Here is a 27145-nt window from a genome sequence, read left to right as displayed (position 1 = left end):
AGTATGAACTATGCTGTTTTCATGTAGCAGCATTTAGCTATGCCTACCTTGAAGGAAAAACTGTGAGGTTTAAACAACTATAGATTATCCATGAGTCTGTCCTTTTGTCTTGATTTCATTGCCATATTTAGTGAGACTGCAGCTTGTCCAAGTTTGGAAAATCAGTATGCTCCTTGGCTAAAAAAGAACTAAACCAGAAGTATAGTTTATTCCATACTTTGCTAAAAAATAAGTCTTCACTAGGAAAATAACTGTTATGTTGAATGAACATATGAAATATGATTTAAGACCTAATTTTCCTTTTATAGTATCAGGAGGAGAGAAGAGTCTAGAAGTTTCACCAATCTCACAGGACACCTTGTTGTAACATACTTTCCCCCACTATCTGTTTACATCCCTGATTTATTCTCCTCCTCTCAAAGAATACCCTCTAAAGCTTGTGACTGGTGCCCGAAATTCTAAAAGCGATCCTTTTTTTTTTTTTAATAATAGACACTGCCTTCTGGCAGATATGGTTTAAAAGCAAAACTAACAGTAGCTTCTTCATAGTGCTTTTACAGTGCCAAGTACTGTGTTAAATGCCTTTACGGGTATCACTGCACTTAAACTTTATGAAACTCTATGAAGAGTAGCGAGGTATATCCTGATGAAGAATTTGAAGCTCAAATTAAGTTATGTTACAAGGTCTAGTAAACGGCACTTCGGGTTTATATCCAGGGCTGTTTGAATCACAACGAATTTCCATGCCCTATGCTCTCGTTTTCCCAGAGTCACCGTGTGAAGGGCAAGGGCATGGGGTGAGAAGGGAAGCAGGAAGGTGTCTCAACGGAGGAGAGAAGAGGAGCATTGAGGACAAAGCGCTGGCATCTTCTAATTCTGCCTAAGGCCTTCCTTGAACCATTTAGATGCGCTCTATTACGATAGTATGAGTGGTATTACTGAGCTTTGAAATGAGGCTAATACAAATTGAGATGTGTTAGAAGTATAAAATGCACACAGGTCTGTAAAGACTTAACATGAAAAAGAATGCAAAATATCTCACTAATATCTTTATTTGGATTACATGGTGAATGATAATAATTAGATATATTGGGTTAGATAAAATGTACTATTAAAAATTTAAGTGCAGATATTAATGGTAGTTACTCTATATGGATGTTGTGAGGCTTAAAAAGTTAATTTAAGTAAAGCACTTGGAATAATTCCTGACTCATAGTGAATTCACAATTATGGCCAATAGATACTTTGAAAAATTTTTGTTCATGTTCTCTACTCAGTTTTCTATTTGAGTGTTTACTTTTTTCTTACTGATTTCTTTTTCTCTCAGATTTTTAAGAGGTCTTACTACATTAAAATATTAATCATTGTTTTCTATATATAATGCACATTTTTTGTCAACTTTATGATTTCCTTTTTCAATTTGCTGATGACTTTTTTGTCAGGCAGTTTAAGGATTTAATATTATTAAATTATTCACTTTAAATGAGAATAAATTACAGAGATTAAATGTCAAATATGAGAAAAACAGCAAAGGAAAACATGTTTCTTAATAACTTCAGTTAAGAAAGAAAAGGATAGGTATGACTCTATAAAATTTTGAAGTTTTAATATTTAAAAAAATCAAACAAACATAAGAGGTAAGAAAAACACAGAAAAATATTCACAATATATGACAGCTATAGACTAATCTTGACATATAAACCTTTGAGAAAAGAAAATATAAAATAAGGAAAGGCTATAAAGAAGCAGTTCAAAGAAAAAGAAATACAAACATCCTACTTCACTTATAATCAAAATGAGATACTACCTTTTTACATATAGATTTACAAGGATTTTTTTGAAGTTAATTATGCACAATATGGTGGTCCTATATGGGTGGCTCAGTCGGTAAAGAATCTACCTGCGATGCAAGCTCTATCCCTGGGTTGTGAAGACGCTCTGGAGAAAGGAATGGCAACCCACTGCAGTATTCTTGTTTGGAAAATCCCATGGACAGAGGAGCCTGGTGAGCTATGGTCCGTGGGGTCACAAAGAGTCAGACACGATTTAGCAACTAAACAACAATTGTGCAAGAATGTTCACTGTGCAGAGCCAACCAGACAAGAGAGTGAGTTGGGGCTGAAGCCCTGCTACAGAACTGCTAGTTAAACCATATGCCTGCAGTTCTGCCTCACCCAGAGGGAGCGACTTCTATTTCTCACAAAGGACCAGGTGCTTCAAGAGAGATCCTGATACGCAGTGCTGGTGAGAGGGCAGAAAAAGGAAATCTCCTCTAGTGAGAAAATATACTGATACAGCTCTTAGGGAGTAATTTGGCAAAGTCTGTCAAAATAAAACATATAAATCTTTTAACCCAGCAATTTCATCACTATGATTTTACTGGTACATGGAGTGCAAGAAGTTTGGATTAGGAAGATCATTTCAACGTTGTTCATAATAACACACACAAAACTACCTAGAAACAATATAAAAACACAAACAAAATATAAAAACACAATAGAGTTCTTTTTAAAGGAAATTATGATATATCCACATATCACAATATAGATTAAAAGCATTAACATGAAATATTTTCCAGTTATATTGCATGAAAAAACAGCCTCTAGAGCAGGAAGCATACTATTCTTGCTGGTATTTTGCTAAAGATACATACATGAAGGGAAACTGTCTGGAGTGAAGAAAAGTTGTTCATGCTTAGTTATAATTTTAAAGGGACGGAGGGGCCTAGAAAGGAGTAAAATTCACTTTTACCCTGTCTGAACTGTCTTGTACAGTTTGACTTCTGAACTTTATGCATGTTATTTTCATTAAGAAAAACAATCAATTTTTGTTTTATGATTTCTTCTAATATGGGCTTTGCAAGGAAATGGATAAACATCCTTGGCAGGACAAAAATAAGTCTCTGATCAAACTACAGAAGCAGAGAGAGATACAGGTTCTACCATGGCCTAGGTGTGAACTTATATAGTTTATTCATTTGTTCTCTCATCTCCTAAAAATGAGAAAAGAGGTTCGGCCTGCCCTTTCAACTCAAGGGATAATGCAAAAACACCCAAGAGCTGATCTGTTTCACAATGAGCATGGGGTGGGGCTGAAGACCGAAAGAAATAGTTACTAGGCTCAGATACCATCCTTCTGACAACAGAGCCAAAGTAGCATGCAATTTTTGAAGTTAAAAAGAATAAAAATAATACAAAACTCTCATTCACATAATCATTGGCTTAAAGTAGTCAGACTGCACTGAGAATATTTGTTGACTTATTCATATGCTCAACAAACTTCTTTTATATCCAATCTATTATGCCCTGTACTTGGCAATGAGAATACGAGGCGTCTCAACTCTTCTAAGGCATGAGGTTAGAGGGTACGGAAGCCACACTATTTGGGGACACACTTGTTTAGCCTGTGCTCAGAAATAATAAATCTAATTCTCAATAAAATAATAGGAAATCAAAACCAGCAACATATAAATGGGATTATATATCATATCCAAGTAGACTTTATATCCCGGGAATACAAAGTTGGTTTAACATCTGAAATTAATGTTATATGCCATATTAATAGAATGAAGGACAAAACCCTTATGATCATCTCAATCAGGGCAAAGAAAAAGCCTCTGACAAAATCTAACATTTGCATGATAAAGATGCTCAAAACTAAGACTGGAAGGGAACTTCTTGATAAAGGGCATCTAAGAAAAACCCACAGCTAACATGACACTTAATGTGGAAAGACTGATTGCTTTCCTCCCTAGATGAGGAACAAGACAAGAATATTCACTCTTGCCTCTTCTCCTCAACATTATACTGTATAAAAAGTGATGGCAATTAGACAAGGAAAAGAAAAGACATTCAGATGGAAAAGATGAAGTAAAAGTATCTCTGTTTGCACATGACCTTGTATATATATATCTTGTGTATAATATGATCTTGTATATAGCAATGCTAAAGGATCCACTAAAGAACTATTAGGACTAAAAAACTGAGTTTAGCAAATTTACAGGAGACAAGATCAATATATAAAAATCAATATATAAACCAATATATAAAAACATATTCTATCACTGGCAAGCAACATTCTGAAAATGAAATAAGAATGCAATTTCATTTTTAAATGAAATTTTAGTAGCTATTTTAATAGCACAAAGTGATAAAAATACTGATAAGCAATAAATTCAACAAAGGAATGATAAGACTTAATACACTGAAAACTAATAAAACATTGTGGGGAAAAAAATCAAAGATCTGAATTAAATGGAAAGACACTGTCCATTTCTATTCCTTGCCTTTATGGGTTGAGACACTTCATTGTTAAGAGAACAATATCACTGAAATTAATCTACAAGTTCAACACAATCTCTATCATACTACACATAAAAACTAACTTAAAATGTATCACGGACCTAAATGTATGAGCTAAAATTACAAAACTTTTCAAAGAAAACATATGTGTGAATCTTGTTGTTGGTTAGGCTATGGTTTCTGAGTAAGGAAACCAAAAATGCAAACAACAACAAAATAGATAAACGGGACAAAATAAAAAATTTCGGTTGCAAATCATAGGATCAGAAAAGTGAAAAGACAACTCTGAGAAGGGGAGAAAATCTGCAAATCATATTATCTGATAAGGGGTTTGTATCCAGTATACAAAGAACTCTTATAACGCAATAATAGGAAGTCAAACTGCTAATTAAAATTAGGCAAAAGATCTGAATAGACATTTCTCCAAAGAGGATATACAAATGGCCAATAAGCACATGAAAAGATGCACAAAGTCATTAGTAATCAGGGAAATGCAAATCATAATCACAATGAAATACATTTCATACTTATTGGATAGCCATAATCAAAATATAATAACAAATGTTGATGAGGACACAGAGAAACTGGAACCTTCATACACAGCTGGAGGCAATGGAAAATGGTACAGCCACTCTGCAAAACAAGTAGCTCCTTAAAACATAACATAAATGTAGAATTAACATATGACCCAGCAATTCCACTCCTAGAAATACTGCTGTTACCCAAGAGAAATGAAAATATATTCAAGAAAAACTTTTACCTGAAGTTCATGGCAGTACCATTCAGAGACAAGAAGTAAAAATATTAATAACCGAAATGACCAACGGATGGATGGATAATACAGTGGAATATCATTAGGCAATACAAAGCAAATGAAGCGCTGATACACGCTACACACGGCAGACCCTTGAAAACATCATGCTAAGTGAAAGAAGCCAGTCACGAAAGGCATGTTGTGTTGTATGATCCCGCTTACATATATTCTTCCTACAGAGACAGAAAGTGGATTCGTGGTTAATTAGGTCTAGGAATGGAGGGTTGAGAAGGATGGGAATAGGGACTGCTGGTTGCAGAACACTGTGAAAATACTGAAAAACGGTATGCTAATTATATGTCAATAAAGCTGTTTTAAAAAATAGAAATAGTGACTCTAATTGCATGTTTTCAGCAATAATTCATTATCACTGGTCTTCTTAGAATCCAGAGAAATAGATGCGATCCTAAACTGAAGGGCTCAAAAGGGCCAGAAATGGAAAATGAGAAGCAAGCTAACCTGTCGCCCACAGAGCTGATTTTTACGAAAGACCATGTCGAGCAACAGCTGTAAACGATTGGACTCTGTGCTACTATTGACTCCTTAGACTCAGATTCTGTTAAGCATTTAACATGGTAATTATCTTCACCACTGTAACCCCTAGCAGCCACTCTAGACTGAAACACCTAGTACATAACTGAGATGACACGAACAAGTATCTTCACACCACTTGTGAAACCAGTGGCAAACAGCTAACAAAGAGTCAACGTGATGCTTGGAAGAGTAGAGGGTTTGGTGTTTTCAGACTCAGAGAAGAACACCAACGTGAACACAAAACTTAGATATGGCAACCACATGTTCTGTTTCTGTTGCTTTTTTCATTTTCATTTGGAATCTGATGGCAAAACTTCAGGGAAATGGAGTGATAATAATACACTTAGAGGACCTAAGCGGGTATCATGAGAAAATCGGCCTGCTTTTAACCATTAAAAAACTTCAATCACAGCAACCACCAGCCCTAAACCAACCAAACAAAACCAAGAAACCCTCTACTCACGATGTCTGGACTGGTCACTTCAATATATACATGCTTTTAATCAACTAAACAGAGAACCTATTATTTAATTATAACACCATTCCATGAGATATTTCTTTGAAATATCTTTTATGGTCAAGCATAATTTTTTAAGTTACTTTTTGTCTTAATAAACTGCCCAATCCCTTGACATGATTAATCAGTGTATTAGGAATTATAGCAATCTGGGTGTTTTTTGCTGTACTGGGTAAGAGTTAGGAGGGCTTCCCAGGGGGCACGGTAGTAAAGAATCCATCTGCCAATGCAGGAGACACAAGAGATATAGGTTCAATCCCTGGGTCGGGAAGATTCCCTGGAGAAGGAAATGGCAACCCACTCCAGTATTCTTGCCCGGAAAAGCCCATGGACAGAGGAGCCTGGTGGGCTACCGTCCATGGGGTCGCAGACTATAACAGAACTGAGCACTCACACAACCCAAGAGGTTGCATTTTAGGATTCTACTCTGCATCTTAACATCATTTATGTAACATTCCTTGATTTTTATTAAAGCAAAATTCACTTTTTTACATATTAACCCTAACAATACTGTGTGGCTAAAAAACTAAATTCAGAGCAGTACTTTATATCTATTGTACCAGGGTACTCATCTAATCCTATGTTTTGCCAGTGCAGAAATTTAAATATATAACTTTTTCTTGAAATAAGTCACTCGGCTTTAAAGTAAGACAAATGAGAGTAAGTCTTAATTGCACAAAATAGTTTATATTAAGATTAAGATCCTAATCAACACTCCCCTCCAAAACCCCCCCAAACACTATCAATATGAAGTCTCTTCTGTTCAGCTGCACTGTACAACCTTGTCATGAACAGTAAGGGAAGGTGTGATTTCTTCTGGACTCTGATTTCTTTCCTTTGCAGAGGGGTTGGTTCTCCTGAGGCAAAATCTTATTATATTTCAGAGAGTGAAGTTCTGCAATCTAAACAAACCCAAGTGGGGTGAAGCTGGAATGGTAGAATCCTATCGAGTTAAGAGACATCCTGGAACTGATTAAAAACAAGAATCAAACAAACAAAAAAACTTCATCTGTGCCCTGTCATTTCCTTTCAGCAAGATCCTGTTGATGTTTACTCAATTTGCAAAGTGCATCAAATATCTCAAGAAATAACTTAAACGCTCCAAGGATTTTTTTTTTTTTTAATTCTTGATGGGAAAAAAAATGTCAAAATAGTACCTTTTAAACTTGTCTCATTGTCCAAGCACAAGTATCCCCATCAAAAGCTTGTTTGTCCCTACACTACTGGAGAAACGCCAGACATACGTACCTTCCTTCCTTTTTTTTTTTTTTAAGAAAATGAAAAAATGATACTTCAAACGGGGCAATAGAGCTCAGAAACATTACACACGTTTCCATAAAACTCGATAACTGAGTTCATGAACAGTTTCCCCTAATTTTATAGCCTGTCTAATAAAAAAGTATCATTTAAAACAATTAAGCTTTTTTTCTGTTACTAAGTATTCAACATTCTGCCTGGATAAGAGGGCAATCAGCACTCTACTCCGAAAAAACAAACCATAAATCAGTTGACAAGCTTGAAAGAATTCAGTTCTAGTCTGCTCAGAAGCCAAGTGTAAATACAGAGAAACCTGTTGGCGCGTTTATCTTGCTCTTTAAGTTTCGCGTTTTAAAAACAAAGCAATACGCATATGGCGTTCCTCGTAAATTTCAGGCTCAGAAGTGATTCAGACCGACCCGAAAGCGAGGCATCTCCGACAGAAAATGGAGCCTGTGCCTTTAAGGTAAAATCGGCTGGATCCCAAAAGGCATTCCACTTTTCCACGACAAAGAGTTTGGGGGAGCGCTACCTCTCGGGTTTCTCGGAGGGACTCGGCCGGTGCGGCCAGAGCCCGGCTCGCCGCGGAGCCCTCGGCCGCCCCCGCTGCCCCGAGCGGGTCCCGCGCCCGCGCGGCGGGAGCGCATCGCGCGCGCCCCGGACTCACCGCTGCTGGGCTGCGGGGACAGCGTGGAGACCGAGGTCTGGCCCATGTCTCGGGTCGCAGGGCCAGCTCTGGCGATCACGCGGCTCTTTCGGTCCTTGGATCATGGGTCCGCTCGCAGACAGAGTTCCAAGCGTTCATTTCCCAGTCGGTGCGGAGCGGCCCGCCGAGTCCCCTCACCTTCTCCCCCTTCGCGGGTCTCCCAGTCCGGCCGGCCGCAGCCGGCGCGGCGGATCCTGCCCAGCGGATGCCTGTCATTCCTCTATGCAGATTAGCTGGGGTCAAGGGTCACGGGGGAGGAGAGAGGGGGAGTGGGCGACGGGGGCGGCGGAATGAGGGGGGCGAGGAAGTGGGGAGGGGAGAGGCTCGGGCTGGTCCGGCCGCGCCTGCGGGGGCTGTGAGCCCCGCAACCCCCCCCGCAACGCCCCAAGAGCAGAGAGTTCGGGCGACTCCCCATTAAACTTAAAAGGTTCACTGGCAAATGATCCTTTAGGGCTGGAAGAAAAGGAATTAAAGTACTTAGTCACGGTACTTAATTTAAGAAAATTTGTTTCTAGAAAGTTAGTTCCTTCCTCTCATTGTTTGCTGTTACGTGTGCATTTTTTCCCTCGTTTTAAAAATCTTCCTTTTAAAAAATAGAATTTTGCAGTATTAGTGGCCTCAATCAGGTTGAACAGTAAATCTGAATGATGGGTCTATGTGTCAGATCAACAAAGGATACACTTTGCTCTCTACCATCTAAACTCTGCGATGCTCACCTTTCCTATATTCAAAAGAATCACTGTGAGACTATGAAACTGTGTGTTTAAAAGGTGAAGACCACAGTAATTTATTTTAGAAGCTAAAGTTCCATAAAAGTTAAACTCAATCCTACTGTAATTAAATCTGAACCTCTAACTTCTTAAAAAAATGAATACAAGGAAATACTCTTGGTATTTGATAAGAACTCCATGCCATGTCTATCTCCATCTATAGATCGCTAGGTAGAGATAGATACGGCATTAGGGTGGTGGTTACAGAAATGTGATTCACTTTATGGAAATTCATTGAACCATATATTATGATTTGTACATTTTTATGAACCTATGTATTTCATTAAAAAGTTTTTGAAGTGTATTTGTTTTTGAAGGAGCTGGGCTGCCAGGCTTATGGGATTTTAGCTCCTCTACTACAGATAAAATCTTGGACCCCCACCCCCACCCCCCCCCCCCCGCAGTGAGAGTGCCAAGCCCTAACTACTGGACCAGGAGGGGATTCCAAAAAAAGTGTATATTTTAATTTTTAACTGATGTTTATTGAAGTATAGTTGATTTACAATGTGTGAGTTTCTGCTGTACGGCAAAGTCAATCAGTTATACATACACACATACTCTTTTCCCACGTAGGTCGTTATAGAGTATTGAGTACAGGTCCCTGTGCTATGCAGTAGGTCCCCATTGGTTATCTCGTTTATATACAGTAGTGTGTATGTGTCAATCCCTATCTCCCAATTTATCCCTCCCCTTCCATTAAAAGTGTATTTTATTAAAAACTATATTTAGGTCACTTGCCACAGCTTTCACATTTTAGGTTATCCCAGGCTGTCAACTCTGAACTATTAAAAATCTATATAGTATATAATTATTAGAGAAATGCAAATCAAAACTACAGTAAGATTAATATCACCTCACACAGGTCAGATAGGCCATCATTAAAAAATTTACAAACAACAAGTGCTGGAGAGGGCATGGCGAAAAGAGAACTGTCCTACACTGTTGATGGCGGAATGTAAATTGGTATAGTCACTATGGAGAACAGGATGGAGGTTCCTTAAAAAACTAAAAATAGAGCTACCATATGATCCTGCAATCCACTCCTGGGCATATATCCAGAGAAAACCATAATTTGAAATGATCCATGCACCCTAATATTCACTGCAGCACTATTTACAGTAGCCAAGACATGGAAGTAATCTCAATGTCCATTAAGAGAGACATGCATAAAGAAGATGTGGCAGATATATATAATAGAATATTGTTCAGCCATAATAAACAGCAAAATAATGCCATTTGCAGCAACATGGAGGAGTTAGAGATTGTCATACTGAGTGAAGTAAGTCAGAGAAAGACAAATATGATATCGATTATATGTGGAATCAAAAAAAATTACTGCTGGGAGGAGGGGAGAGGGAGTGGGAAAGAGAAAGATAAATTGGGATATTGGGACTGACATATATACACTACCATATATAAAATAGATAACTAAGAAGAAACTACTGTATAGCACAGGGAACTCTTCTTAATATTCTGTAATGACCTATATGGGAAAAGAATCTTAAAAAGAATGGATATATGGATGTGTATAACTGATTCACTTTGCTGTTCAACAGAAACTAACACAACTTTGTAAATCAACTATATGCCAATAAAATTTTTTTCAAAATAAATCTGTACAGTATATTTTATAAAATAATAAATTATTAATGCTTTACACATGCAATTTTTTCCCTAAAGTTTGTATTATTAAGATCACATAGAGCCTAGTTTTGTTTTTTGAAAGATGTTTGCTTGTCTGTTTCATTATTTAAAATAAATTGCCCTATTTTTTTCATACCCAAATACCCCACCCTCTATTGTGAGGAAAACTCTTTCCCTAGAATAGTATGATCAATTATCTACTTCCTTTTTCCTAATTCACTCTTAAGAAACCCTGATATTTCTACTGAATGGCTACAAAGACATTTTCAAGTTATTTAAAATGTTGGCATTTATGTATTCACATGTACACAGGAAACAATTACACAGAGTCTTCAGGTCACTGGGGTCTAATGTGGTTCACATGTGAACCTGCCAGAGACTCAGATGAGACCAGGCTTGGAGCACTGGGCTTGGAAAAACACCCTCCTAAGAACCTCAGAGAAGTAGGGTGACGAGGAAAGGGTCACTTCAGGGGTTTGGCTTAACCCCACTGCTCCGATCTCCACTTTGAGCTCCTTTCCCATCTTCACAGAGGGGGACCCATTTTCAGACTGTATCCCCACTGGATACAAACACCGTCTCTAACATCTCGATGCAGCAAACACATCCAAGAATCACTGGACCAGGTCCTTATAAACATATTTATATCAGAGGGAAAAAAAAGGCACTTTGGGAGCACTATGGTTCACTCTGCTACACATTCATCATTCTAGACAAAGTAAGAAATGGTTAGTTTCTCAAGTGAGTTAACTAGGTAAAGTTAGCACAATGACAAAATTGTTCCCTAGTCCTTCCGGGGCTTCCTTGGTGGCGCGGAAGGTAAAGAATCTGCCTGTAATGCTGGAGACTCGGGTCCGATCCCCGGGTTGGAAAGATCCCCTGGAGAAGGGAATGCAACCCACTCCAGTATTCTTGCCTGGAGAATCCCACGGACAGAGGAGCCTGGTGGGTTTCAGTCCGTGGGGTCACAAAGAGTCGGACAGAACTGAACGATTAACACAAACACAGCCCTTACAGAGAGGCACCGAACGAGGCACATCTCTGGGTAAGGCCCGGTGCCAGGCCGGCCGGACCCTGGTGGAGCTCAAAGCCTGATGCCCCCAGGAAGCCTGACATCTTTCCTGAGCAAAAACACCTAGCCTAGAGGTGCTGCCTCCTCCCCAAGCCCAAGGGCAGGTGAGGGGGGCTGCAGTGGTAGCCGGCTGGGAGCAGAGCCAGGAGAGGAGCCGTGGGAATGCTTAAGAAGGGTCACCAAAGCCTCAGAGACCTCGGTCCATCCGAACTGCCTCTGCAGAGCTGGCGGATCAGTGCCATAAAGAAACCCTGAATTTTTTTTTTTTTTTCAATGAATTTGAGGATTAACCAAACTGTGAGTCCTAATTAGGACAACGAAATTAATCCCAACTAAATTTCCTTATAAAGTGGAAAACTGTTGTGCTTTGGGAATACATTCTACCACGAAGGTTCGGCAGTGAGAGAAAACAATTATAAAGGCTCTTCTGTTTCTTCCCTGAAATCGCCTTAAAACAACAACCATAAAAAGGCAGACTGTGTGTTCTCTCAATCGAGGTTGAGAAGAGGAAGCTTCTTACTCCTTTTTCTATCGATAGAGCCTAACTGTTAGGGGAGGTCACTGATCAGAGGCAATATACAGGAAATTTTGCATATTAGAATATGTTGATGTTGTTTGGTCACTAAGTTGTGTCTGATTCTTTGTGACACCATAGACTGCAGCGCGCCGGGCTCCCCTGTCCTTCACTATCTCAGATTCATGTCCATCGAGTCAGTGATGCTATCTAACCATTTCATCATCTGCCACCCCTGTCTCCTTTGCCTTCAATCTTTCCCAGCATCAGGGTCTTTTCCAATGAGTTGGCTCTGTCTGTTTGGTACATTTACATTATATGTAAATATAACGATTTTCTTTGAAATTGACAAAAGCCAAACTGAGGTACAATGTTTTTTGCTATCATTACTCCTCCTTGAGAAACAATAATGTGTTTCCTTTTAGTTCTTCTGCAAATTTGTATTTCAAACATCAAAGGGGTACACTATAGCTCTGGTCTTTCAGGATTTGCTAAATCCATCTATATTTACTTTATTCAAAACCTTTCATGATTTGCTAGTTAATATAATCTTAGCCTCATCTGGGATTCTTATAATCCCTCGATCGGGTTACACACTTTCCTCTGAAATTTTTCCAGTTCCATTACATTATCCTTGAAGCATGTCAACCAAAACTGCAGGAAGTGTGCATTAAGATTTCTTTATAAGGGTGGGACAGTTTATTTTGTTTCCAGTGCTTCCGATGAGGCAGGGTGTTTTAACATCCTTTTTATCACAGCTAACAGATTATATTAGTGAACATAGAAGAAGTCTACAGAAATCCCTAAATTTCATTTATAGGTCAAAATATAAAGGTTAGAATCTATCATCTAACAAGAGTATGTTAAGATAATCTTCCCCCAATTGCCTTTTTCTTCTTTTATTACAGCTCATCTGCTATTATTGAGCCAACTCGCAATTTTACTAAGAGCTCTAGGTGTTATTTCCTTGAATTTATAGTTTAACTCTGCAAATGTTTAATGTCATCTGAAAAAAAAAAAATGGACATTTCTCTGTGTGTTACCTCTTTCCAGAGAATTTATAAAAGTGCTAAAGAAAATTAGTGCCGACATCTACCTCAGAGGAAACTATCTGTTCATAAATCTTCAGCTTTTATCCCATTGGTCCTGCTCTTCAATCTATATTTCTAAACCAGTCTCTTATCCAGTGACATCCTGGTAAATGCTCAAGAATTGGTTTACTGTTTTTCTATGACATAAATACTCCTATGATGACCACGGAGAAGGCAATGGCACCCCACTCCAGTACTCTTGCCTGGAAAATCCCATGGACGGAGGAGCCTGGTGGGCTGCGGTCCATGGGGTCGCTAAGAGTTGGACACGTCAGAGCAACTTCACTTTCACTTTCATGCATTGGAGAAGGAAATGGCAACCCACTCCAGTGTTCTTGCCTGGAGAATCCCAGGGATGGGGGAGCCTACTGGGCTGCCATCTATAGGGTCACACAGAGTCAGACACGACTGAAGTGACTTAGTAGCAGCAGCAGCAGGATGACCAATTCAATGAGTGGTCAGCTGGCTTGCAAGAGTATATCACCTTGTTTGCCAGATTTCTGGAAATATAACAACTGGCCTATATGAGCTGTCTTCAGCATAGCACCATTTCATCTTTTATAGTATGCGGTCATCAAATTATATCATGACTGACTGTGTGGAACAGTGTATGTTAAACCTTCCTAAAAATATAGATTGACAGCATCTACTGATTTTTTCTACAATACAGTCTAAATATTTTTTAACCCCTGAAGGATCTTCTGTGATTTCTTTTTCTTTACTTTCGGAAAGAAATTAAATTGGGTGGATTACAGAGAATTTTCTCCCTGAAACTTGTTTGCCTTTTGACAGAGGTTGCTCTTCTTGAGGTTTTCAAGCATTCTCCCCTATAGCACAGATTTCAAGGACTTTTCCAATGTATGGGTTATTAAGTTCATCCATCTGGGGTACCCGAGTGACACTTGCACTTTTCCTCGGTGGAAGTCACTCATTACATTAGATAAAAGTTAAAAGCGGACATAAACTTTAGCAATCTGTTTGTGGAAAAGTCCTTTCCTATTAGGTCAAAGTCCAAATTGTAAACATACAATTTGGTGGCCAGAGAGACAGTTTACAATAAGTACAGTCATTATTACCAAATACTGTAACTTAGGTCACTGACAGGCTTTTCTAGTGGCCAAATCCAGCTTGGAGTAGGAGAAAGAGTGAGATCTACCCTCAAAGCACACATGCCATGAGAGCTCATCCTAGATGTCTTCTCTCCCAGATGATGTCTGCTAGGACCCCACTGTGAGATACCAGCAGATGGGCAGGGGGGCAGGGCTGGGGAAAGGGTTAGGCAGAGCTCAGAAGATGAGATAGTTGATCAGAGCAGTGGTGGTTGAGGAAGCATAGTGGTTGGTGGTGGCCATGTACAAGTAGGTGAAGCTCTCTTAACTGGTTACACTTATTCCTGAACTTGGAAAAGGAAATGGCAACCCACTCCAGTGTTCTTGCCTGGAGAATCCCATGGACAGAGGAGCCTGGCGGGCCACGGTCCACAGGGGTCGCAAAGAGTCGGACACGACTGAGCACAACACAGCATTCCTGAACTTGGCCATGAAGATCTAGTGAATGACCGACCTTTGCCTGAGTAATGGGAATTATAGACACAGAAAACCTTCTTCTAGTGGGAAGGAAATGAAATTTAGTAATTAAAACTTAGTAAGGTGGTTCAGTGGTAAAGAATCTGCCTGCCAATGCCAGAGATGTCAGAGACACGGGTTGGATCCCTGGGTTGGGAAGATCCCCTGGAGGAGGAAATGGCAACCCACTCCAGTATTTTTGCCTGGAGAATCCCATGGACAGAGGAGCCTGGAGGGCTATAGTCCATGAGGTCACAATGAGTTGAACATGAATAAGCATGTAATGTAGTTTGTTTTCTAGATACAATGGTCAGAAGAAACAACAGCTATTCACAGATCATCTGAAAGTATCAGTAGTGCCATTTATTTTCTTCCTACCTACCATGATGAGATTTATCAAAGAACAGAAAACTGTCCTTTCTCCCTTTCTCTGATGGAGGTGCTAAAGGGCAATTTTTAAAGTTAGAAGTCTATTTTTAACACAAGAGGTTCTAGTAATCCTGTAAAAAAAAAAACAAAACAACAACAGTATATAACTCAGAAACTAAACACTGGTGTGCAAAAGTTTTTAAGCATTAAGGTAGGTTTTTTTCTAGAATATCTTCAAGTTTTAAAAAACTTTGTATTACTCCAAAACTTGGCTACATTTTGTGAAAGTCAGATTACTTAGAAACACATAACTACTAAGAAGCAAATAGAATGTTATAATTTCAGTTGAAATTCTGTATATGCAACCTGTGTTTACTTTTTAAAAAATGTTACTTTATAGCAACTGTCACCAAATGCTTCCTATGACTTTTGTTTGGACAATTCTGAGAGATTTTAGTTTTAACAGGGTAATAATACACACAGACAAAGAACTCCGGCTAAGAAAAGAATGACAACTTTAGACATTCTAGTTATATTCAGCATCAATAGGAGAGAAAACCACATTCCAGAAGTATTAGACAGAACAGGAAACAAACCTGTAAGACAGGCTTTTCTTTCCTATTGTTCTCATATTTTTATATGATTTATTTCCTGAGTTTTTCTTCTACTGCTTGTTCATGCTAAAAGGATTAACAAAATACCTACCCTGTTTTGCCCTGAGTGAGTCTCTGCAGAGGGCGTGGTGTGTCACATGTGTGCTTACTTAGTGACTGAGCTGGATGGTTGGAAGATTTACTCTGGAAAATAAATACCTCGAGGGGTGGTGCTGGAATTTCCTTTTCCAGAAACTTTCCCTCACCCCCGGAGAAAGAGTGTAGTTTGCCGCACTTCGTTTTACGAGAAAAACAAAATACTTATCCACAGCATTTAAAACTCTGACAACTGCTATAAAATTAACAATCTCTAAGCCACTAACCAAAATCTATAGAAAACATTCCCTCAAGACATCTTTAATAATTACTGCCCAATTTAAAGAAAGTAATTGCTTAAAATACGTTCCAAATCATTGTTTTATTAACTATCATGTCCATCCTTAGAACCTAACAAAGTGTGTGGCACATAGAGGGCACTCAATACATGCATGATAAATCAAAGAATAAGCAGTTATGTGATTTCTTTGATTATAGCAGCTTGAAGCATGGATGAAAAAAAATACAGCTAGGAATAAGTGTATGATTTTAGTAATATTATATGGACTGCATAGCAAGACAATATCAATTTCTGTCACTGGTAAATTTCCTTTTATATGCCTTTCTACTCATAATCACCTAGTCCTTTAGCTAGAATTATCTGAGGATCTCCCATGGGTCTCACACCTCTAGGGCATAGGATACGAGGATAAGTGAGGGACAGACCATACCCTGGAGTTCAAGGTAGACCATGCCTGTTCAAGACCAGACCGTACCCTGGAGTTCATATATATATATACATATATATATATATATATATGGTTGAGGGTGGGTGTTGGGTCTTACAAGTAAATGACTATAACAGTGAGAACTGTGATAGAGGTGTGTTCCACCAAGAGTAAAGAATGAACATTGCATGGCTACAGGGAAGGCTCTGAACTTTATGAACTAAATCCACATCTTCCCAATACAGAGTCAGCAACTCATTCTGAAAATAAGCTAAAGATGTCAAGTGCTTCCTAATTAAATTCTGATCGTATGCAGTTAGTATTAATTGTATTTATTTATTTTTATTGCTTATAGCTTTTGAGGAATAATCTACACACTCTAAATTCTACCCATTTTAAGTAAACAATGAGTTTTAGTTAATAAATAGTGCAATCACTACCATAGTCAGATTTTAGAAAATTTTGAGAACCCTAAAGAGTTCCATCACCTCTTGGAGTTAATCCCAGTCCCACCCCCTGCCATCAGGCAACTACTGACCGGCTTTCCATCTTCATAGTTTAGACGCTTGAAAATTTCATATAAATGGAATAACAGCATATGACATTTTCTATATCTGGTTTTTTTCACGTAATGTTTTGATATTCTTCCATGTTGTAGTCTGTATCAGTATTTTGTTCTGAGTCAAGCTCTATCATATGGCTATATCAAAGTTTTGGTTATCTATTTACCAGTTAATGAGCATTTGGGTTGTAACTATATTTCACTGTATTCCTATTCTGTAAAAATACAGAAGTATATATATATATTTATATATATATATACATATATCAGTTGGGCTTCCCAGTTGGTGCTAGCGGTAAAGAACCATCTGCCCATGCAGGAGACACAAGAGATGTGGGTTCGATCCCTGGGTCAGGAAGATCCCCTGGAGGAGAGCATGGCAACCCACTCCAGTATTCTTGCCTGGAGAATTCCATGGACAGAGGATCCTCACGGGCTACAGTCCATAGGGTAACAAAGAGTTGGACATGACTGAAGCAACTTACCATGCATGCACATATGTATCAGTGATTTAACAAATATTTATTATGCATCTTCTTTGTACCAGGTTCTGTTCCAGGTATTTGAGATAAAGAATTAAAACAAAAAGTTTAAATGTCTGCACTCAGAGAACTTACATGTTTATGAAAGGACAGAAAATAAGCAATGAACATAATCCATAAAATTTATAGCAATTTAGAAAATGAAAAGTGCTATGAAATAAACAGGGAAGGATAAGAGAGATGGATTAGTATGTCATAGTTAAAGTAGTCCTCACTGGAAAGGCAATCATTGAACACAGACTCAAAAGACATGATGGAGTTAGCCACATGGTTATCTGGAAAAAGCACATCCTAAGCAAAAAGACCACTTAATATAAAGATGAAAGCATGCTGTATGTTCGAGAAACACTAAGGGGCCAGTGTGATTGGAGGACAGTAAGTTAAGGGGAGATGGGAAGGGAATTATAAGCCATGTAAGACCTTGTAACTGACTATAAACACTTTGGTTTTTACTATAAGTGAGATGGGGAAGCAATGACAGTTTAAAACAAAGGAATGGCATGATGTATCTTATATTTTAAAATCACTATTGCTTCTGAGCAGAGGATAGAAGAGATGAGGTGGGAAGCGGAGAGACTACATGAATACGCAAGGCAAGATATAACAGGGGCTTAGACCAGGTTGGCAGCAGTGGGAAAAGTGAAATGTACTTGGATTCTGGATACATTTTTAAGGTTCAGCCAAATTTCCTCATAGATTGAATGTGGAGTACGGGAGAAAAGAGATGAAGCAAGGATGACTTCAAAATTTTGTCTGAGCACTTGGAAGGACTGAGTTGTCCTTAATTAAGTCTGAGACAACAGTGAGTGAAGTGGGTTTGGCATAAAAAATTAGAAGCTCAAATTTGAAATGTTCAATTAGACATCCAAGTACAGAATGAAAATAATCCTAGATGTCACCAAGGGAAAAAAATTAACCTATACTTAGATATACCATAGGACATTGAGTATTAAGAACAAAGAGAAAGCAGTGGGTAGAGAAGTCAGTTGCCACTATAAGGAATCACAATAAAACCAAGATCACAGTAGAGTTATATATTCTTGGTGTTATAGGGACATAACTTAGAATTCCATACCCAGAGAGATAATTATTCATCAAATCAAAAACTCACTCATTCAAAGTGGCTAATCACTAAAGGAAAGTCTATAGAAAATTCCTAGGCAAGAAAGAAAAAGAGTTCACATTAAGGGTGAGATACAGGGCTTCCCTTGTAGCTCAGCTGGTAAAGAATCCACCTGCAACGCAGGAGACCCTGGTTTGATCCCTGGGTCAGGAAGATCTGCTGGAGAAGGGATAGGATACCCACTCCAGTATTCTTGGGCAACCCTGGTGGCTCAGCTGGTAAAGAATCCACCTGCAATCCGGGAGACCTGGGTTTGATCCCAGTGTTGGGAAGATATCCTGGAGAACGAAATGGCAACCCACTCCAGTATTCTGGTCTGGAGAGAGCCTTTGACTGTGTGGATCACAATAAACTGTGGAAAATTCTGAAAGAGATGGGAATACCAGACCACCTGACCTGCCTCTTGAGAAACCTGTATGCAGGTCAGGAAGCAACAGTTAGAACTGGACATGGAACAACAGACTGGTTCCAAATGGGAAAAGGAGTACGTCAAGGTTGTATATTGTCACCCTACTTATTTAACTTATATGCAGAGTACATCATGAGAAACACTGGGCTGGAAGAAGCACAAGCTGGAATCAAGATTGCCGGGAGAAATATCAATAACCTCAGATATGCAGATGACACCACCCTTATGGCAAAAATGAGGAAGAACTAAAGAGCCTCTTGATGAAACTGAAAGAGGAGAGTGAAAAAGTTGGCTTAAAGCTCAACATTCAGAAAAGAAAGATCATGGCATCTGGTCCCATCACTTCATGGCAAATAGGTGGGGAAGCAGTGGAAACAGTGTCAGACTTTATTTTTCTGGGCTCCAAAATCACTGCAGATGGTGATTGCAGCCATGAAATTAAAAGACGCTTACTCCTTGGAAGGAAAGTTATGACCAACCTAGACAGCATATTGAAAAGCAGAGACATTACTTTGCCAACAAAGGTCCATCTAGTCAAGGCTATGGTTTTTCCGGTGGTCATGTATGGATGTGAGAGTTGAACTATAAAGAAAGCTTAGCGCTGAAGAATTGATGCTTTTAAACTATGGTGTTGGAGAAGACTCTTGAGAGTCCCTTGGACTGCAAGGAGATCCAACCAGTCCATCCTAAAGGAGATCAGTCCTGGGTGTTCATTGGAAGGACTCATGTTGAAGCTGAAACTCCAATACTTTGGCCACCTGATGTGAAGAGCTGACTCATTTGAAAAGACCCTGATGCTGGGAAAGATTGAGGGCAGGAGAAGAAGGGGACGACAGAGGATGAGGCGGTTAGATGGCATCACCGACTCGATGGACATGGGTTTGGGTAGACTCCAGGAGCTGGTGATGGACAGGGAGTCCTGGCGTGCTGCAGTTCATGGGTTCGCAAAGAGTCGGACATGACTGAGCGACTGAACGGAATTGACTGATACAGTCCATGGGTTCTCAAAGAGGTGGACAAGAAACAACAGTGAGCATAGAAACTGATAAAATTATGGTGAATTTAATAAACTATTGGTTGTGCAAAATGGAGAGGTAGTCAGTGAATCTTAACATATGTTGAGGTCCTGATTTTGACCTTAGGAGGATAGACAAACTAAATACTTCTTGAGTTTGTCAGAAAAATGTGCTATTTCAAATAATAAGAAAAATATAATAGTAAGCTTCCAAATCAGTAACTAAAAGGAAGGGGAATAAAAAATGATTCACTATTCCAATAATGAAAAAAGAAAAGGAGAGAAACTTTGAAAAAGAGCTGGCTAAAAAAGATGACACAAATTAAGATGTCAAATTAAGTCCAAAACAGTAATTGCAAAAAATGTGAAAGGAATATTCATATCTAATGGCAGAGAGTAAAAGATCGGAGGGAGCAGAAATATAATACATGTCTCTGTCGGCCAGTTTTAGAAGATACATCCAAAACAGCAAAAGCTGAAAATAAAAGCATGAAAAATACATCCATAAGCAAATACTTACTAAGGGAAATTTGGTATTTCAGTATTAATAATAGATGAATTAAAGTTGAAGTAAAAACAATAAAAATAAATGGGATTTCCATTTATTTATTTATGTATTATCCCATTTATTATTTATTTATTATAAATTATCCCATTTATTTATTTATCCCCAGTGGTAAAGATTTCCACCTGCCAATGCAGGAGACACAAGAGATGCAAGTTCGATCCCTGGGTCAGGAAGATCCCCTGGAGGATGAAATGGCAACCCACTCCAGTATTCTTACTTGGAAAATTCCACAGGCAGAAGAGCCTGCTTGTGGGGTACAGTCCATGGGGTTGCAAAGAGCTAGACATGACTGAGCAGGCACATATGCATGCAAAAACAATAAACTGCATAAAGGTACTGATTATATAATAATAAAAAATAATTTAGCAAGAAATAGATGTGAAAATTATCAGCTAGTATGCCTCTAGCATCAGAATCTTGAAATACAAAGAACAAAAACAGAATTAGTTAAGATTATTAGCTAGTATTTATATTAACAAGTTAAGTTTAGTAAGAATTAGTTAAGATTATAATTCGTGGAGAGTGAAAAGGCTGGCTTAAAATTCAGCATTCAAAATACTACGATCACAGCATCCAGTCCCATCTCTTCATGGCAAATAGATGGGGAAAAGTGGAATCAGTGGCAGATTTTATTTTCTTGGGCTTCAAAATCACTGCAGATGGTGACGGCAGCCATGAAAATAAAAGACGCTTGCTCTTTGGCAGAAAAGCTATGATAAACCAAGACAGTGTATTAAAAAGCAGAGACATCACTTTGCCAACAAAGCTCTGTATAGTCAAAGTGATGGTTTTTCCAGTAGTCATGTATGGATGTGAGAGTTGGACCACAAAGAAAGCTGAGCGCTGAAGAATTGATGCTTTTGAACTGCGGTGCTGGAGAAGACACTTGGACAGAAAGGAAATCAAAGCAGTCAATCCTAAAGGAAATCAACCTTAAATATTCATTGGAAGAACTGATGCTGAAGCTGAAGCTCCATACTTTAGCTACCTGATGCAAAGAGCCGACTCACTGGAAAAGACCCTGATGCTAGGAAAGATTGAGGGCAGGAGGAGAAGGGGACAACAGACGATGAGATGTTTGGATGGCATCACTGACTCAATGAACACCAGTTTGAGCAAACTTAGGGAAACAGTGAAGGACAGAGAAGTCTGGAGTGCTGCAGTCCATGGGGTTGCAAAGAATCAGACACGACTTAGCGACTGAACAACAGAATTAGAAGTATAAACAGACAAATCCACAATAATATGGTGAGATTTTAACATAAAGTAATATGATAAAGGGGGTTTTCCCAGGAGTCTCAGTGGTCAAAAAACAACCCTCCCACAGTTTTTTGGAAACAAATAAGCAAAAAAGCACTCCTAAGTAACACAAGGAAATAAAATTGTAACATAATGTGTGAGGAACAAAAAATGAGAGCATTACAAATTATGAGAGGTGGTGGTAATGTGGTAGTCAGAGGTATATTTAAAGTCTTAAATGTATTTTTAAAAACAGAGGTTTATTCAGAGAGAAGTAATACATAAGTAAATTAGGTAAGTATTAAACTGATAAAGCTAAAAAAGGAAAGAAAGAACAGAGTAAGAAAGGAAATGATTAAAAAAAAATAAGCTTGCAAATGAAAGAACTAAAATTCAAGAGATTTGCTTTGATATATACAGAATCTTCTACAGTCCATGGGGTTGCAAAGAGTTGGACACGACTGAGCGACTTAACTGAACTGACTGATACAGAATCTTCATTCACCCATGTGAATAAGGTTAATTCTCTTAATAAGTTAAGAGAATGCTCTGCATTTTTCAATGAATAAAAGTAAGTGAAATGCAGGTAAAGAAAATTCAAAATGAAAAACAACTATCTGAGTAATTACAAGAACCGAAACATCACTAGTAGAAAGGTGAACTTAAAACTTACTATTCTGTATCCTGGCGAAAACGCAGGTGCATATTTAGTATTATATAAACCACTTCCATTATTAAATAACACAGCATTCTATAACTAAAAACAGATGAAGAACTCCAGTCTACTGCTTATGTTTGTTTCCTTTAGAGTAAATATCTCTCTGTAGTATTTGTTATTTGTAGTACAGTGGTATCTTTAAAACTCCAAATGACATCTTAAGGGAATTACAAATAAGTAGTTTCTTATATTTAACAAGCTTAACTTCAACTGTTCTTTACTTTTATGCTTCTGGTATTTTAAAACAGAATAAGAAAAAGCTATAAGATTGGTTTCTGAAAACATATTTAGTTTTATTAGAACTTCAATCTAAACCTAAGATGCCTCCAAGTAAAACAGCCCTCTAGGGAAAGTTGTTCATATTGAAGTGGCTTTAGAATATAAAATGGATTTCAGTAACTGCAAACTACTTACTTCTCAACTAAGGAAAGTTGACACATTCTTCAAACAGGTGATAAAGATGGGAGCCAAGAAGGGGGATGAGGCAACTTGCAGGTGTTTAGATTTAATCTTTCATCAAAACAAGATTTATTCAGGGAGAAATCATATAATCACACAATTAAGAAGTAGATATACAAAATGGGCTTGGAATATTGCCATATAAAATCTATATACCACTCTCCAGAGCAATGAGGCTCTGACAGTGAAGGGTTTTCATCCCCCAACTTCCTTAAGCAGAGGGCTTTCAATTATGAGAATGCACAAGGGAAATCTTTATCAGAGAGAAAGAGGCCCAATATACAACACAAAGGAATCTTTACCTGAAAGATTTATTGTTACACTTTAAAAGAATATTGTTATTCTCTGTCTCTCTTTATTTATTTATTTAGCAGGAGAAAGTGCTGTGGGTTTTGCTTTGCTATAAATATTCCAAAACCCACATAAAGCTCCAAAGATTTCACTGTCTCTAGAGATTTTTATGTCTTCTTTATAGGTGTGTCTACTGTACTGTTTTGTGAGCCAATTACACATCTAGTGATTTGTTTCTATGAACCAATGCTGACTACAATACTGTTACATTTATCAGTAAAATACTCAACACTAATATACATTTCTCACTTGAGTCTGTGATTTTAGGATGATAAGTTTTGCTTTGTTTCTGAGATAAATATTACCCTATTTCATCTAGGGTAATAAAATTTTCATTTTATGCAAGAACATATGAGTATTTAGTTGTAGTCCATTATTTGTGTCAACATAGAAATATCTAGTACCTTATTCTGCAAATAATTATTACCATGTGAAGAATGAGACTTTCTTTATAGCTTGGCAAAAGTGTACTTACTAAATGTTCATGGCTTATTTTCTTCCCATCTTCTGTCTAGGTTTACATCAAGGCTTGTTCTCAGAGAGTAAAGAATCTGCCTGCAGTGCAGGAGACCAGGTTCATCCCTGGGTCAGGAAGATCCCCTGGAGAAGGGAATGGCAACCCACTCCAGTATTCTTGCCTGGAAAATCCCATGGACAGAGGAGCCTGGTGAGCTATAGTCCATGGGGTTGCAAAGAGTTGGACATGACTCAGCGACTGACACTTTTTGGTTCTCAAACCTCTGTTCATCTCCCTCTTTTATTACTAACTAGAGGATTCATCGCTTCTTGAGTTTTCTGTGTCTACTTTGGTTGCTTAATTCTCAATATCTTGCCTCCAATTCTCCTATATTTTATGATCTAAGAGATACATTGGCTTAGATGTCAAATCCTCTGGGACCTAAATCTGTATATTTCCATAGCAACCTGCCCCATGGAATTTGCCTCAAGGCTGGCTCCTCATCTGTCTCTTGCACTGAACTGAATGTCACCTGGAGGCCAAGTCTCGTTTACCATTATAACATCAGCACAGGGCCAGAACATGGGTAAGTGCGCAGGAAGTATGTACTGTACATGCAAATGAATGAATGAATGAATCTGATCTGCATCAATGCACCATTTAGATCTATGGCTGCCAGGAGAAACACAAAAAGAAAACTGGGGACTCATAAAGGTGGGTTTACTGTCAGGTCCAGCAATAAGCACTAGTGTCAGTAGAATACCATTTACAAAGGATCACTTAGGTTTTCTGGTTCAACGATTCAGAAAACACAGAACCAGAATATTGTCATAATTACATCAATATGCATCTACTAAACACATACATTATGTTTTCAACAGCCCTAGTTAAAACTTTGTTCAGTTTCTCATCTGAGATTACTGGCCTATGTCTTATTAAAAATTAAGTATTTCGTTGAAATATAGCAGTGCTAAAACCAAACAGGAATGTTCATTAACTTACAGATCATTGGATACAGATGAACAAACTGGATGGAGAATTCTAGCTTACTCTGCTTTTGCAGAGAAAAAACGTTTGACTGAAGTAAGACAAGAAGTGTTTCTTAATATTGAGGATGCAGTGGAAAGGCTAAGGTGGCCTGCTGATAGTCACACCATCATCAAGTCCCTTCTCTTTAGGGCAGATGGGATCTGTGACTTTCTTTTAACCAATAGACTCTGGGGATGATGTATGTGAGTGTGTGTATGTTGTGTGTGTGTGTGTGTGATTATGTTGTATAAGATTGAAACACCTGTCTTGCTGGAAGACACTCACGCTTGTCCTGGCTTTGAAGAAGCACCTGTGAATCACCACCTGGAGGGGGCCACGAGGCAAGGAGCAGAGGGCAGCCTCGGGCTGATAGCCAGCAAGAAACTGAGGCCCCCACTCTGGCATTCTGCAGGGAATGGAATGCTACCAGCAGCCACGTGAGCTTGGGAATACAGCCTTCCCCAGTCAAGCCTGAGTGAGATCACAGTCCCTGGCTGACACCTTGATAGCACCTTGATGACATGCCGAGACTCTAAGCAAAGGACTCCGCTAAGCTGTGCCCTAACTGCGGACACACAGCAGCTGAGATACAACGTATGTTGTTTTAAGCTGCTCGGTTTATGGTAGCATCATTCTCCGGTAATACGTAACAAACACAGGTGGGAACATGGCTTACTTAAAAGGAAGAGCTGCTCAGTCCGAATGGAGGACTGGAAGAAGTAGGGTAGATGGAGTGTAATCAGCTTCGAGGCAGAAATGTAGCCTGGAATAGGCAGAAGAGGCCGCAGAGAAAGAAAGCCAGGTGGTGAAATTCATGCTTTCCCCTCTGATGACTCCAGAGAGGGCCAGAGCCAGAGGAGTAAGACTACAGACAGTAGTTGGGGAGCAATGTAGCTTGTATAGCAAAATATGTGACATTTATGAACCTAGATCATATTTCATTCAAAAATATTATACTGGCAGAGCCAAACTGTCCACCCCTACCAAGCATCTCTCAATTGCAGAAGCAATTCTTTGAGGTCACTTAAATCAGTCAGAGCCCAGAGGATGAATTCAGGTTCCAAAGAGTGTGACCTATGATCCATTCTCAACTCTCAAACAATTATCTGGACCCATATCTGCAACTCTGAGACACTCAGCAGTCAATGCCTATTGTGCCACATAATGTAGGGTAGTTTAATAACAGAATGCACTGTAGGCGGTGTACATCCTAACACTCTATCTTTCTAATTACTATCCCAATAGAAAACATGGACTGAAAGCCCAAGTAGAGTAGAACTGCTCATATTTCCTATCATCTATCTATTTCCTACTATTGGAATGCAAGCTCCCCAAGGAAAAGATTTTTTTTTAAACACCTTATCTCTTTGCAAGTTTGTGGCAATCAATCAATATTTATTGAATGAAGCAGGTCCATCTTTCCCTATCCTTTTCTCATTGGTAAAAATGGGGGTAATAATAATAGTACTTCTGAATCAAGTGTAAGGATTAAGTGATGTAACACATGTGAAGATTAGAACATGGTCTGGTCTTGCATATAGTATCTAATCAGTAAAACTTAGCTGCTATTAAGTCATAATATCTAAATATACTCTGTTGAAGGAAGCTGTTAGGAAACAGAACCTGAGTACTGTAATTCATTTTCTAGTACAAGAGAAGCTTACCAAGGACTTCCCTCATGGTCCAGCAGTTAAAACTCTGCACTCCCCGTGCAGGGGGCCCGGATCCAATCCCAGGTCAGGGAACTAGATTCTACTTGCCACGACTGAAAGCTGGCATGCTGCAGCAAAGATCCCACATGGCCCAACAAAGACGCAGCACAGCCAAATAAATAATAAATAAAAAGAAGGAGACATGGGCTTCCCTGATGGCTCGGTGGCTAAGAATCTGCCTTGCAATGCAGGAGACATGAGTTCGATCCCTGGTCTGGAAAGTACCCACATGCCACAGGGCAACTAAGTCCATGTGCCACGACTACTGAGCCTGCACCCTGGAGTTCTTGATCTGCAACTACTGAAGCCTGCACGCCGTAGAGCCTGTGCCCCGTAAGAGAAGTCACCGCATTGAGAAGCCTGAGCGCCACAGCTGGAGAGTAGCCCCAG

The 27145-nt window shown here is 38.8% G+C and overlaps 1 protein-coding gene across 5 annotated transcripts in view; it reads right to left on the bottom strand.

The window, feature by feature from the left end:
- Positions 1-27145, bottom strand: part of PHACTR2 (phosphatase and actin regulator 2) — a 291523-nt gene that overhangs the window by 130309 nt on the left and 134069 nt on the right. The window contains exon 1 of one of the 5 annotated variants that reach the window (XM_043887980.1): positions 8091-8483. The exons of the other annotated variants lie outside the window; for them this stretch is intronic. Within the exon in view, the coding sequence (XP_043743915.1) occupies positions 8091-8136 (46 nt within the window). The 5' untranslated portion in view covers positions 8137-8483. Of the gene's footprint in view, positions 1-8090; positions 8484-27145 lie in introns of those variants that run through there. 5 annotated transcript variants of the gene reach the window in all.

This window comes from Cervus elaphus, chromosome 26 (genome assembly GCF_910594005.1).
Source record: "Cervus elaphus chromosome 26, mCerEla1.1, whole genome shotgun sequence".
Taxonomy (NCBI): domain Eukaryota; kingdom Metazoa; phylum Chordata; class Mammalia; order Artiodactyla; family Cervidae; genus Cervus; species Cervus elaphus.
The sequence above is the reverse complement of the archived record's forward strand: the minus strand, read 5'-3'. Positions and strand labels throughout refer to the sequence as shown.